This window comes from Aythya marila (genome assembly GCF_965140915.1).
Source record: "Aythya marila genome assembly, chromosome: 15".
Taxonomy (NCBI): Eukaryota; Metazoa; Chordata; class Aves; order Anseriformes; family Anatidae; genus Aythya; species Aythya marila.
In genome coordinates, this window is record NC_139056.1 from 6,500,005 (window position 1) to 6,513,805 (window position 13,801).

The 13,801-nt window shown below is 47.4% G+C and overlaps 1 protein-coding gene across 3 annotated transcripts in view; it reads left to right on the forward strand.

Annotated features, from left to right (window-relative positions):
* The window catches only part of MGRN1 (mahogunin ring finger 1), a 51,080-nt gene that overhangs the window by 16,163 nt on the left and 21,116 nt on the right, over positions 1–13,801 (forward strand). For all 3 annotated transcript variants that reach the window (XM_082772076.1, XM_082772077.1, XM_082772078.1), the window contains exons 5-6: positions 7,324–7,441; positions 11,421–11,487. In XM_082772076.1, the coding sequence (XP_082628202.1) occupies positions 7,324–7,441; positions 11,421–11,487 (185 nt within the window). The remainder of the gene's footprint in view (positions 1–7,323; positions 7,442–11,420; positions 11,488–13,801) is intronic.

Consider the following 13,801-nt stretch of genomic DNA (forward strand, 5'->3'; position numbering starts at 1 on the left):
ATCTCACGCAAAGACTTCCTGGGTTATTGCAGTGCTCCTGGACAAGGAGTTGGAGGGGATTTGAGGATGCTGCTGGCTCAGCTGGTGCCGGTAGCATGAGGGACACCTGGCCAAGATAGATCAAGGAGTGGGCTCTCACAAGTCGAGCCTTGAAATGGAGAAGTAACTCCTGAGGGGAAGCAAATGGAGGAGACCAACAATGGCGTTTGGTATGACGCAGTGCTGGAGACTTGTGGCCTGCACTGCTGGGAGCGAGCTGGGCAGGGATGGGGTCCCTGGCAAGACGTTTGGTGGGACAGAGAACCTGGAATGTCGAGTCAGAAGGATATTTTAGGGATGGGGGATTAGTGAATGATTGGGTTTGGTCTGCTTGGTGAACTCTGGGGCGCAGGTTTTGGGCAGGCCAGAGGAGGTGTGCATGTAGGAGCTAGGCAAAGGGTGACCAGGGTGGGCTAAAAGGTGTGAGAATCTCTGCCATAGCGCAGGGGAGGCATGAGCATGCAGGTGTGGAAGCTGCATATCAGCTACTTGCTAAGCCTGTAGTTTCCCTCAGATAAATGAGAGGAGGCTCTATGGCGTTGTCCTTGCAGGGCTAACAGTACTTCTCAGCAGTTCCTAGAGAAGAGTTAGTTGAAGGAATTCCCCATCACAGCCTGCCTTTCCCTGCAGTGAATGATTCACGTGTTCATGCCCTCAGATTGGTTTTAGGGGACAGGTATGTTTTTTGGAGCGGGCTACAGAGGTGTTCATATTCTTTTTGTGTGTGCTCGCTGAACTCATCCTTTCCTTTCTGGCAGAAGCCCCGATGTGCACACTGTTAGGCTGTTCCTGGGAGAGCCCCCAGGAATTTTCCAGCTGTAGGTATCCTGCTGACTAGCAGGAAGGATTGTGCAGTTAAATCATGACAGCAGTGGTTGTTTCCTCAGGGGAAGAAGTCAAACCAGCCCTGTAGCTGGAAGCACTTAAAACAGCCAGCTCGGAAGACGTGAACCATCCAGGCAGATCGGGAGCTGATGATAAATATGATGTGAGAGATCTGAGTTTTGCAGTCCATTCTTATGACAAAGAGTTTCCTCTTTGGGCAGAAAAGATACTCTTTCGTGTCCTAATAATATTGCCAAACTCTGTTTCTTCATTATAGAGAGACAACGCAATGAAAACAGTCCAGTTTAGCTCTGTCAGTCCTTGCCCTTTTTTAGGACCGTGCTGTTTGTGTTGCTGATACACAAATGGGTGTACTGGAATTTTTAAAACCCATTTCCTTGTTTATTTTGCAATGCCTGCTACACATTACAAACATCCTACCACAGTCTTTCAGGCTGACAGTGAACGTGACACTGCAATAGATCATGTATTTCGTCTGCGTGTGGAGGTTTGAATAGTTGGTTCACAAAATGAAATCCGAGTGAAATGTGTAGCTCAGCGCATGGCTGTTTTCACTAAAGCTTGTGTAGGAGAGACAGCGGCACTCGTATTCCTTTTGGTTATTTAATAGCCTCTGTCTATTCAGGGCCTTTGAAAGGTGCTCTTGCTGTTTTTGGCTGGTGACTGTGGTGATTAATATGAATTCTTTGTGCAGAGAGATTTCTTCTGTGTGAAGAAATCAGAGGCAAGTGCTGTGTTCTGCTAGGCACAAGCCTTTACAGCCAAAGCCTGCTTTGATCCATGCAGACACCAGTCCCCAAGGGACCGTAGTGTACAAAGTTCACATGTTGGAAAGCTAAATTCTATAGATTTCATTGAACAGACAAACCCGCTGTCTTTAATAAAAGTTCTGGCCTTTGTGCCTCCCTCTGTAGCTGTTGTGTAAGTACCAGCTTTGAAGCCCGCTTAGAGTCGTGAGTGCAGCTCTCCCTGCAGTAAGCTCAGCAGCTGAGGCTAGATGTCTGCAGGTGCTGGAGCAGGATGTGGATGGTGAGGTTTCAGTGGCACGGTAAGGTGTTTGTTTCCTCCTGGCCTGGAGTGGAAGTTTAATCCTGGGTGGAGGTGGGGAGGAGGAGAGAGCACGTGTGGCAGTGACTGTAGCACGCCAGCCGAGCACCTGATTAACTTCCAAACTGCGTGGGAGCTCCTTTGGGCTGGATCTTGCCTAACTCTGACTGAGACCTGGGTCTGTGGCCTTCTTATGTTTTGTTAGTGTTTGTTTTATCAATAAAAAATCACTTTGTGTTATTCGGGATGCTTGTTCAACTTCCTTCTTCCCTGAAAGCTGACCTGTCAGATCCTGTCCTGAAACGGGAGATGTGCAGGTGGAAGAGAGAGGCACCGATGTGCTTGCTCCACACCAACTCCTGGCCCCTTTGAACATCAGCAGGACATGACCGGCTCCCTCCTCATCACTTGTAAGAGGACCTGGAGCCTGCCAGGCAGCCACAGCCTGCAGCAGTGGAAGAGCTGGGTCCTGAGTTCCTTTAAAGCTCCTGTGCGGCTCCTCAGTAACTCTGGTTTGTCTTCAGTTCTCTGCAAACTGCCAAGCAACATGCAGAGCTGTGCCGAAGGAAGAGAACTGTTGTCTCGTTGAGAGGCTCCTCCAAGTGCAGGCTATCTCACAGCTGTTAGTAACCAGAAATAATACCTTGGGGCCACGGTGCTACTTGCATCCTGCTGTTCCTTGTATGCTTTCCTCTGAGGAAAGGGGACTGGACAGCGCTGTGCGCGACTCAGGCATGTTGGCCAGGGTCCTTGCTCGGTGCTTCTCAGTCCACAGACCCAGCACACTCCTAGCAGAAACCATCTTTTTGTGCTTCCAGTGAGCGTGTGGCAACAGAGCTCAGCTCAGCAGGTTCCCAAGCACCAGCATGTCCCTGGTGGTTTGGGAGCTAATTAAGGTGCCCAGCAGCAAGCCTGGACTGTGTCTGGGGAGAAGCTGCTTGAGCCACAGGCTGAGCTTCTCCTCGCAGGCGGTGAGTGCTTCTCAGCTGATAGTGGAGGAGTGAGATTTGGGAAATAATTTTAATTTATTTCCTGTTCTCTCAAAATCCCCGTGCTGCAGCATCTCATCTGCTGGTTCTGTTATACAGCTGGACTTGGGGGTGGAAGGGTTTGGAAGGGGGAGGAAGCAGTCAACATGAGGTGTAAGTTTTGCTCTGTGGGAGTGAAAATGTGTCAGAGGTTACAGGAGGAGGTGAGGTGCGTGAATCTGGAGGTTGCTGCTGCAGGCAGTCGTGTGGTACCTCGCATTGTTGGGGATTCTCACAGCTGTCAGGGGGACCCGAGCAAACAAACAGGTTTAAAAAAAAATACGGACCGGGATTTCTGTTTGGAACTGATCTCATAGGACAAATCCGACTTCTTCATTGTTCTGAGCTGCCAGCGATCGCAAGGCAGTTTTTTTAGGTCTCCCTTCTGGACCGTGAGCTGTCCTCTGCAGAGCTTCTTCACTTCTTCAGAGCTTGCTGTAAGCTCACAGCACCAAAGGCAGGGGAGAGAAGACTTGTGAATACACCACTGGCTGCAGGTCTCCAGGCATTCAGTCTGAGTGTCCAAATCCAAGGCTGACATGCTTTTTGGCAGTGTGGACCAGACAGTAAAAATTTCCAAGGCAGAAATCCCAATTGGTTCATTTGGGGAGGCTTCCTTGGTATTTTTGTGATGCTCTTTAGCTCAGGAAATCTGCGTACCTGGGTTGTCTCCTTTCTCAAGGACTTAGAGCAATGTGTGCCAGCAGAACATGGATTACAAATGTGTTTTTTTTTCAGCAGGCATGCTCTCTGTGGCAAGAAACATGAGTGATCTGGAGAGATGTCAGAGTTGGCATATTGTTAGATACCTTGAGAGCTTTTTAATCAGAATTTCTGAAGGGGCTGTGTCTTATCTCAGCAGCTCCTACATCTCTTGATTGTGATCTGGTTTTCTCTTAAATATTTGGTGGGAACCTTATCTGACCCCATTTCTGCTAAGACTTCTGTGATTTTTCTCAGTAGGGCCCCCTTGCATACTCTCAACTTGGAGGAGATTTCTGCCTGGTGCGGGAAACTGTCCAGATGAGAAGATACTAAAACATTCTTCATGGCCAGCCTAATGTGAGCTATGGGACTTCTTCCTAATACCCCCTTGAAGTGAAAAGGCAGATGGGTGGATTTTCTCATTAGTTCAATCCTCTGTAGTTGTGGTGTGGACAAGCAGAGATCTCTGCTCGTATTCTTCTGCCCCATTCTCCCTGGGTAGTGTTGCTTGGTTTCCTCAGATACGCTGTTTTGGGCTTCTGGAACTGTTATATGCAGGTCCTCCTGCCTTTGTGGTACTTTCCACGAGTATATTTCCCCCTTTTTCCCAGTGCTGCTGCAGAGCATGTCATCCCGACCACTTGCTCCTCCTGTGCCCTTCAGTTCCAGTAGGTTCCCGACTTGCTGTCACCGTAGATAAGCCCCTTTTCCATCCCCTGCCTTCCCAGCTGCACAGGGAGAATTGTGCCTCTCTGCAGAGCTGGGAAGCTTTGAGAGAGCCACAAAAGGAGCCAGATACAGGCTTGCTCTATTCATTGTGCTTGACAACTCAGTAAATAAAACTTCACTCAATCGCTCGCTCTGTAATTCACACACAAAAGATCTGTCGTTCTGATCTCTCCCACACCGTGCTTTAAATGCAAAGGATGGAGTGAGACCTTCTAGTAAAGCAGCACAATTTCAGCGCAGTTCCAAAGTCTTTGAGGGTAAGGCATTGTCATAACTAACAGCGCACCTACCTTGGCAGGAAGAACAGTGCACGTGGTGATCCTGCTCTTCATCATGGCCTTTTAGAATTTAACATGGATCTTGTGACACTCGGTAAGCCTGGAAGCCCATTGCCTCCTGAATCCTCAGAGGGTGCTGGAACTGCGCTAGCTTCCAGGGAAATGCAGCAGATTGTGACAGTGGGGAGCCTGGATTTTCCTCTTGGATACGAGAGGAATTAATAAGTATTCACCATCTACTGGTGTTCAGGTTCTTATAACTTCAGCTGCCAAATGAATCTTAATGGTTGCGCTTTAAATCTCTGGATTGGATGATGCTGGCCTGAGCCCTGGAGGGCAGCCAGCCATCCCTGGGGGCTCCTGCACTCTGACATCAGGTAGGGAGGCCCGTAACTGGCAGGGGTACGGGTGCTGGGAGCCTGTCCCCCCCCCAAGCCAAGGTGGGTGGATGTGGAAGTGGGGTTCCTTTGGCCTCTGCATCAGCTGGGTCCTGAGAATGTGCCTTGCCTTTCCCTCCTGACTGGGGAGGGGAGTGCAGTGGCTGGGGTGCTAAAAGTGCATTCAAAAAGCAACCAAGTGTGGCTGTGGGGAGGAGATTTAGGGAGGTTAAGTTCTGAAAGCAAGAGAGAAAATGTGCATGAAATAGTTTTGGCAGGAAGCAGGGGCAGCTGCTGCTGCACCTTGTCCTCTAGCCACTGGTGGTCGTCTCCCCCATTACATCTCTGCACGTGCACTGCTCCTGTTACATCGTCCACGCTCTGGAGTGTAAACTTTCTGTTGCTGCTTTTGTAGTTTAAGGCTCAGCTGTGTCTGCTGTGGTCATCTCTGCTGGCCTCCAGCTCGGCCTTTTCTTCAAGGCAGGTGGTTCCAGGTGTGACGCTCGGTTCTGCAGCTCTTGGCTGACCGTGCACCTTGAGCTTCTCCTGTGGCTTTTGCTTCACCACCTCTGGCAGTGAGCTGCCCGGCTCTTGCTCCTTGCCTACAGAGAGCAGAAGGTATTAGCTCTGAGGCAGAAAAGCTTTGTGTTGCTCTCCTCTTCTGGTGTGCTGCACTCCTCCACAACGTGTGGTTAGGCTGGAGCAGCTTGGAGCTTTCCAACCTTTGCTTACATAGCTGGTGGTTTGTGAGCCGTGTCTGTGTTTCAGAACAGCTGAATGTCCTCAGGAGCACCGAATCCTGTTTTACAAGCAAGGATTCTCTTCTCTTTGCCTTTGTGCACGCTCTGTTAACTGCTCTGCTCAACAGGGCTTCATGCTGAACAGGCCACAGCAAAGCAGTGCCTCCATTCCCCTCTGGTGATGTCCTCTGTGATAGCCCAGTCGAATTAAGGAGAAACTCAACGTAGGGTTCCTGGTTCTAATGCACCACCCGTCCCTGTAGCCTGTCCCCTGGCTGACGGGTTGGTCCCAGCCAGCAGCAGTCGGGTTTGAGCAGTCATCAGGGCTTCAGGCTTGCAGCCGCCCAGCGATGTTTGCAGTGGCTGGAAGCCAGCACCCTCCCAGGCTCGCTTTATGAAGCTCTGCCTAGGAAGCAAGGGGTAGTGTGTGGGAGAGGGAACATCCCATTGTCCCGACCGCCTGGTAACGTCGTTCTTGTCGAGCTGGAGCTAGACCTGTCTGTCCGTGTGCTGGGGGAGCTCTGCTGTTTCTGCACTGTAAGCCTGTTGGACGAGGGCTCTTCTGCTTTCTGTGCAGTCTGCCAGCGTGCTCTGAACACACTGATGGGAGCTCAACAGCACAAAGGCTGGAAGTAAAACCAGCTTCAGATGTTCCCACCCTGCTTTGGAGGCCACTGCCTCCCCTCCCGTGCCAGAACCAGCGCTGTGAGAGGCTGTGCACCTCCGGCTCTGAAACCACCCGCCCGAAAGGGGCCAAAAATCCTGGTTTGCCACTGAAGCCCGCTGCAAGTCACTCACTGGGCAGCAGGAGGTGAAATGTCTCTTGGTGCTGGAGGTGCCCAGTGGGCTCTGCGTGCAGAGGATGCTGGCTGGTAGCGGTGCTCCCCTTCTCAGAGGTGTTTGGTGTGTCAGTGCCGGGGCTCGAGACGGGGAGAGCTGTGACTCCCCTAGGTGGCACCGGGGACTGATGGGGGGCTCCGTGGGGCATCTCTGGGGAAGCGCGTGAGGAATGTGAAGGGCTGGGGAGTCAGTCCAAGGATGGTCCCACCAGGATGGGCCCATGCCAAGCAGTGTTTCTCACTGCAGACCTGTCCTGCAGAGCCACAGGAGAGTTTTTGGTGCTGTGTTGTGTGCTGACGCTGTGTGATCACTCCTCGTTCTTCCTGGGTTTCCTGCAGAAAATAACTGTGTGCTGGGTGGGAAGCCAGCATTGCCTCGGCTCTGGATTTAGTGAGCTAGCTTTTGCTAGGCTGCTGCACCCCACTACTCCTCTGACCCCCGGTGTTTCCAGGCAGGTCAGTATGGATCCGATCAGACCTTGCCTGTCTGCGCTGCTTTCCCTTCCCCACGCTCACCATCTTGCCTTTCCCTTCCCTTTTTGTATTCCCTATGAATGGCTGCCAGCCCCTGCCAGCTCTGCCTCTTAGAGCTGCCACTTTCGATTCCTGAAAGGCAGACAGGCGTGAATGAATGAGAGCCTAGCAGAGAGCAATCACTTGTTACAGCAAGTTTTCTTTTCCCCCCATTTCTTCAGATACAGCACAAAGAATCCCTCTCTGCAGTCTGAGACGGTTCATTACAAGAGGGGGGTAAGCCAGCAATTCTCCCTGCCTTCCTTCAAGATTGATTTCTCGGACTGGAAGGATGATGAGGTAAGTCTTTCCTTGGTGCCCCCTTCTTTCCACAACTCCGTTGCCCCAAAAGCACTTGTCTCCACTTAGTGTCACTGAGGTGTAGCTGAAATGTTCACACTCACAGCTGCTGTAGTGTGTTTTGTGGGTACGAGACAAACAGGGCCATGGGAAGAGCAGATACAAACGCTGCCTGGGAACTTGGCAGGTAGGTGAGGCAAACAGGAAAGAAAAGAAACCAAAAGCAGCGATTTCTAATACCACTGATCAGCTGGCGTCCCAACAGCTGGCGTAGGAGGGAGACTGCAGAGATTGGCCCTGGAGCTGTTCCAAGAGGAACCTGCCGCTCTTCAGCCTTGTTCTCCCTGCCAGCCAAAGAGCTTATGGGAACAAAAGTGCCCCTGCTCATTTGCTAAATATTTCCCCGTTACCTTGGGATAGGGTTGCTAGAAGCTCTGAAAAGCTCTGTCTTGATTTTTGTTTATTTTTTGCTGGTCCTCTAAACCAGATTCTAAGATGGGGTGCGTGCAAGACAATTCACTGGGGGGTGAGAAGAATTTCAGTAGCAAATGTATATAATTCATAAATCAGCACACATATATTAGGAGTGCGTGACCAGAATTGTTTTACTGATGGGAGTGAAAAATCAAAATAGCTTGGAGACTGCTGTTGTAAGAGTCCTGTTTAAGGGCTGTGTCCTGCATTATTAGCAAGCAGCACTGTGCTGTGGGGGGATATTCTCCCTTCCAGGACAGATTCACTGGTGCATTAATACCGAATAATGGGATGCCTTCCTCACTTTAGTTTAACCTATAACTGCAAACAGGCGAAGGCTTGTTTTTAATTAAGCTCTGTGGCTTTTGCTACGTAGCAAGGTCTGTGGAGTCCTGTTAATTTTGATATCTTTTCAAAATTCCAACCCAGGCAGTAACTCTCTGCTTCTTGAGCCTCTAGACTTTGGTCCAGGGGCTTCCCCTGCATGTTACACAGGGCAGGGAGGCCTTGGTCTTTGACCTGCTCTGTGCAACATTGCCCTAAGACATTCCTGATGCAGAGGAGCCGGTCTGTAGCTACTGATAATATATTTGTTCCTGCAGACCCCTCTCCTGGGTCAAAACTGATACAGTGCTCGTTTCTGCTCCCAGGCCTGTATAAGGGCATTGACTATGTGGACCCTGGTAGGAAACGCTACCTATTAAAAAAAAAAAAAGTCATCTTTCATGTATTTTGAAAAGATTGAATAGCTATTGTCTTGGATTTACAGTTTTAACTAGAATCAGTCCTGCGCTTTAACAAATGCTGTGGTGGTTACCAAGAGCCTGCAGAGTCTGGTCTCCTGATGTCCTGGCTTCTCTGCCAATATATGATTTCACAAGTTCAGCCTACAAAAGCCTGGAGGAGCTGCTTTTCAACCCCTTCTGTCATCTGAGAGAGCTGAAAAGGAGGAGCTCAGATCCCTTTCTTTGTAAAGAAATTGAGAAAACTAACTTTCATTTTTGTTCCTGCCAGCAAGGTTTTAATTTGAGTGCCAAAGTCATGTCCCTTTAATAGCTTAGAGGGAGAGATGCTGTGGAAAAGTAAGGTTCTAGTCCCTTTTGCTTGATTCTGCTGCATCCTCTGATCTTTTTCGTTGGTTTTATGGGGGCTCTGGTTGTGGAGAAAACGTGGAACAAGCAGCGTGAATCAGAAGAGTTTCTTCTCCCATTTTGGCTGTGTTACTCTTTTTCCTCTTAAGTCCAGTAAAATGCTAAAATCTTCCTAATTGTCCACTGAAATGCAGCACTTTTATCTGACAGCTGGCAGAGCGTTATCTTTCAGCTGGGTACAATTACATGCTTCAGATTGCTTTCCAACTTCATTGTTAGTGTTGTCAAAAAAATAATAAAGGTTTCGTTCATATTTTTGTTCAGTGCAGTGCTCACATATGATGTAGTTTTTGGCTGGCCAACAGAACGGAAAATAGTGTTACGTTGAGTTGTTATGTGGAAAAACTTTATAAAAACACAATTTACTTTGTTTTTGTAGCATATTGGTTTGCTTGCAGACTGTAGCGTAAGGCTTGTGTTGACAGTTATTTTCAGGTCCCAAAAATGATTGTGAAATGGACCCTCGAAGAGAATGTCTGAGAATGAAAAAGTTTGTCATAAAGCAACCACAACTGGATGCTTTACTCTGATGTGACTTCCTCTTCAAGGGGACAAAAAGTAACTTTTGTCTTACAAAAATAAATCAGAGCAGAAGGCAAAGCAAAGCCATAAGCTTCTTGCAGCAATGTTAATCCATCGTCCTTAGTGAATTTTATTTTCCTTCTGGCATGCTATAAGAGTTCCAAAATGCAAAATAGAAAATAGTGGCGCTATGAATCTCTTCTAACAAGTACTGAGAGGTTAAATGAGCTTTTTATGTTCTCTGTGTTACTTTGCTGTTTTGGAAGGAGATTCTGGTAGTTTGAAGGAAGAAAAAAATTGTTATACAGTGAATGAAAATAAGTATCCCTCAGGTTTGCAGAGTAGCTGAGACAGCAAGGGTCAACCCATAAGGTCTTCCAGTGCGGGCTTTCCATTTGAAATTGGATATGCGCATTTGAACAGATGTGTGCATGTACAGAGCTTCATAACGCAGCTAAGCGTTGTTCCTAGAACAGGCACGTGCAGGTTACGTGTCTCTGGGCCACTCAGCTTCTGCAGCAAGTAGTTTACAGAATGGTAACCTCGGGATTTCCTCTTCTTCCACACATCCCATGGAAGGCTGGCAGGTTCTTGTAGTCCAAAGCCCAAGGTGCAGCCAGGCAGGTGATGAGCTACGGCACACCTGGTGCTGGATGCCAGGGTGTATCGTGTCCCTGTGTACCGTCACCATTCACTTCAGGGTGAACGTTTCGATTGCAGTTCATTAGAGGAGGAACCATTTTCAGCAATAATAAGGCTTGCAGTGAGGGTTGCCTTGCCTCACATCTAGTCTGGGTGTTTTGGGTTTCCATTTGTGTCAGTGACCAAGATTATCTGAATAATTTATCTTTTGAGAGGCTGGCTGGAGGAAATGGTACCACAAATGGTGCTAGGGCATAGGGAAGGAGCAGGAGGCTCTAAAGCACTACTTGAACACTGCCATGGTGCTTTGAACTGAGTCTCAGTTTTCACAGGGAAACTGAAAACAGACAGCCTGGAGCACCACGGTGAAATGACATCTTCTCTCTCAGCAAGAGATAAGATGAGAAAACCAAGTCAGTAGTTAACAAAAAACACCAGAAATCCAGTTTCTGAGCCAATCCATTCCTGTCTTAGGACAGTGTTTGTAAGGTTGCATTTTTCTTGTGTTTATAAGATCACATGGAGCTTATGAAGTGCAAGGCAAAGGAAGAAATTGAGCCTAGTTTCCTTGCACTCAAGTGAGATCTTAAATTCTCACTCTTGTCCATCAGAAGGTCGAGGATCTGAATTTCATAACATGCCAAGAGATGGAGGTCAGTCTGATGCTTCTTTAAAATGTGGTGTGAGCTCAACATTCCTTCTGCATCTTCAAGAACTTCATGCAAGAGTGTTTTTTTTTGTTTTTTAGTGTAGAGAGCATAATGTGTACTGCTGGTCTATTTTGACCAACTTGTCCAGCTACAAATCATACAGGAGGTTTTTAGGATATATGAATTAGTGAGAAAATTCAGGCTGAGATCCTTTGCTTTGCTAGCCACTGTTAGTGTTTAGTGTCATCTCCCTAGTGGACTTCCTTCAAAAGCTGTTGGCTGAATTTCACATCTTCCTGCTCTATCAGGAATTCACTGTGTTCCTTTGATACCAGGGATTGTAGGCCCTGCAGAAAGGGTTACTTCATCAGTAAATAATGAGGAAGTTTCTAAGCTGTAGTGCTTGCTGAAGTCTCGTTATCTCAGAGCTTGTAGGTCAGAGCTGGATATCCTGTAACTTCATTCCTCTGATGCTAACGCTATTGCGAGTCTTCAGCCTGGTGTGAATTGTCTAAACTCGACTTGTTTCTTTTCCCTCAGCTGAACTTTGACTTGGACCGCGGTGTGTTTCCTGTGGTCATCCGAGCGGTGGTGGATGAAGGGGATGGTAAGCATGGCTTGTTCTCGCTCAGACTTCTTCTGGCTCTCCTGCAGGTTACGTGACCCTTCAGGGAAGGCCTCATTCTCCAACAGTGAAAACATTTTACAAACAGCGAAGGTTTGGGTAGCTTTTCCAGAATAAAAATTCCCCTTAAATCCCACTTAATTAAAAGGGTCTGTCTAACCACAGACTCTTACATAAAAACATACTTTTAAAGAAAACTTCCATTTTTGACAGGAAAAATGGCCAGCTAGTAAGTGGTGGAATAGTGTTTAGGAGACCTAGGGTAAGGTCCTAGCTCTGCTGCCACTGCCCAGCCCAAATTGGAACAAATGACTCCCTCTCTCTGAGTTTTACATTTGTAGAATTATAATGCAAGGATGGAGTCGGTCTGTTCTCCCCCTGTGAGGTGTAAGTTATCTTTGTAAAAGCTCTAGCTTTTAGTAGGGTTGGGGGGCCTTCCGGTAGGAAAGGCCAGAGAAAAAGAAAGGTCCTTAAAATCCTCAGGCATCCTCAGAAAGGGAAAAAATCCATTGATGATTGTATTATTTATTGCAATTACTGTGCTCTGCTTCTTATGTGAAAGTGACCAGAAACGAACTGCATTATTTTACAGTCCTCTGAGCAAAGTGAAACAGAGCTGGATGAGCCAATTTAAAGTATGACTAACAAAGCATAGTGCAACATAAAAGAAATTACTTTTAAAATGCATCTATTTTTAGTGATTTCAGGCACTGTTAATAATACTGACGTACATATACATACGTATACTTCTTGACCATAGATATAAAACACCTTCCACTGTGTATTGAGCTTTTGCCAACATATTTGTACTTTCTTATGGTGGGCAATTCTAGAAAGACCAAAAATAGAACAGGAGGCAGCATGGGAAGCATACATTTATGCACATACCATGTCTGCTCTAAGCCAATAGTGTGCTGTCATCTATTTTAATAACCTGAAAAGGCAACTGCTTTTAAATCCTCTCCTGGAAAGAATATCAGCACAAAAATATGTGACACTCAAGTGAGATTGGAGGAAATTGTTGTGTATTCTGGTTCTTTTTAAACTGGTGAGACTGGAACGAGCTGGCCTTATGTGTCTGGAGTACCTTGGAAATTACAGCCAGCCTGTAACTACTTGTGTTAAATAAATTTGAATGGCAAATTAAAACAGCAGTCAGCAAGATGTTGGTTTGGACTGAATTCTGACAGAAGATGTTTGCATTCCTTGAAGTTGAGCTTGTAATATTATCACTCACCATTCCTGGCAGTGGAATTGCTCTCAATGAAAGGTACAGAAATCCTTAATGGAGGGAAGGTGCCATGCAGCTGTATGCATTGTGAGTGAGTGGGATATGAAGGGAAGCATTATCTCTTATCTCTTCTTGGCTATTCAGACTTCAGTCAGGGTCCTGAATTTCATGTACTGAGCGAGCTAGAACAGACTAGCTCTTGGCTGGCAGGGAGGGAGCTTGCAGCTGAATTCCCAGCTTTAGCCCTCTTTTCTATGTGCTGTTACATTCCTGATTGCACCCTAATTGTCAGACCGTTCTTGCAGTGAATTATCCAGCAAAACTGCAGGCTTGGACTCTTATCCCATGTTCTGCTGTTTCCAAACACAGTCTCTGTGCCAAAATCCAGTGAATGGTTCCCCTTGTTGCCTCTGCTGTTCTGGAGGCCCAAAAGAAGCTATGAAGCTCCCATCCCTCTTAGACATCACATGAGTCATTTCCTTCAGCTGTTACCTTCCTGGCACAGAACTCATAGCAGCATTTGTACGTTCTTCTGCGTGTGCTGAGCAGAGGTTCCCCTAGGCCCAGGTGGGGCAAGGTGGTGACAAACCTTTCCCTCCTTCAGTGACTCCTCCAAGACCTCTGCCTTCCATTCCCATACAATGAGTCTGAGTGTAGTTAGGCAAAAGAGTCCAATCAGCTGGAGCTAAAATGAACTTTGGAGTCTTCAGCCAGAGAAGTTGAGATTGTGCCTTGGTTTCCCCTACTTGGCACCTGTGTTTCCTTGTGTTTTTGTGTGCAGACGGTGCCACGAATGCAGTCCAGAAAGCTCTGACAGCCCCTTCTGAATGCTGTCAGAGGGAGGTCTCAAGGTTAGAAGAGGGAAGGCAGGATATATGTCGCTGGGGATTAAATCAGATAACTGGACAGAGATGTTTTCCTGTCCAAAAATGATATGAGAAATAAAGGTTTTACAAGCATGTAGGATTAGGTGGTAATAAAGTGGTGTGTACCAGGGCTGGAAGGGCTGCCAACTGTTGTTACACCAGATGGATTTATTCATCTCTGTGACATATTCAGGTAATT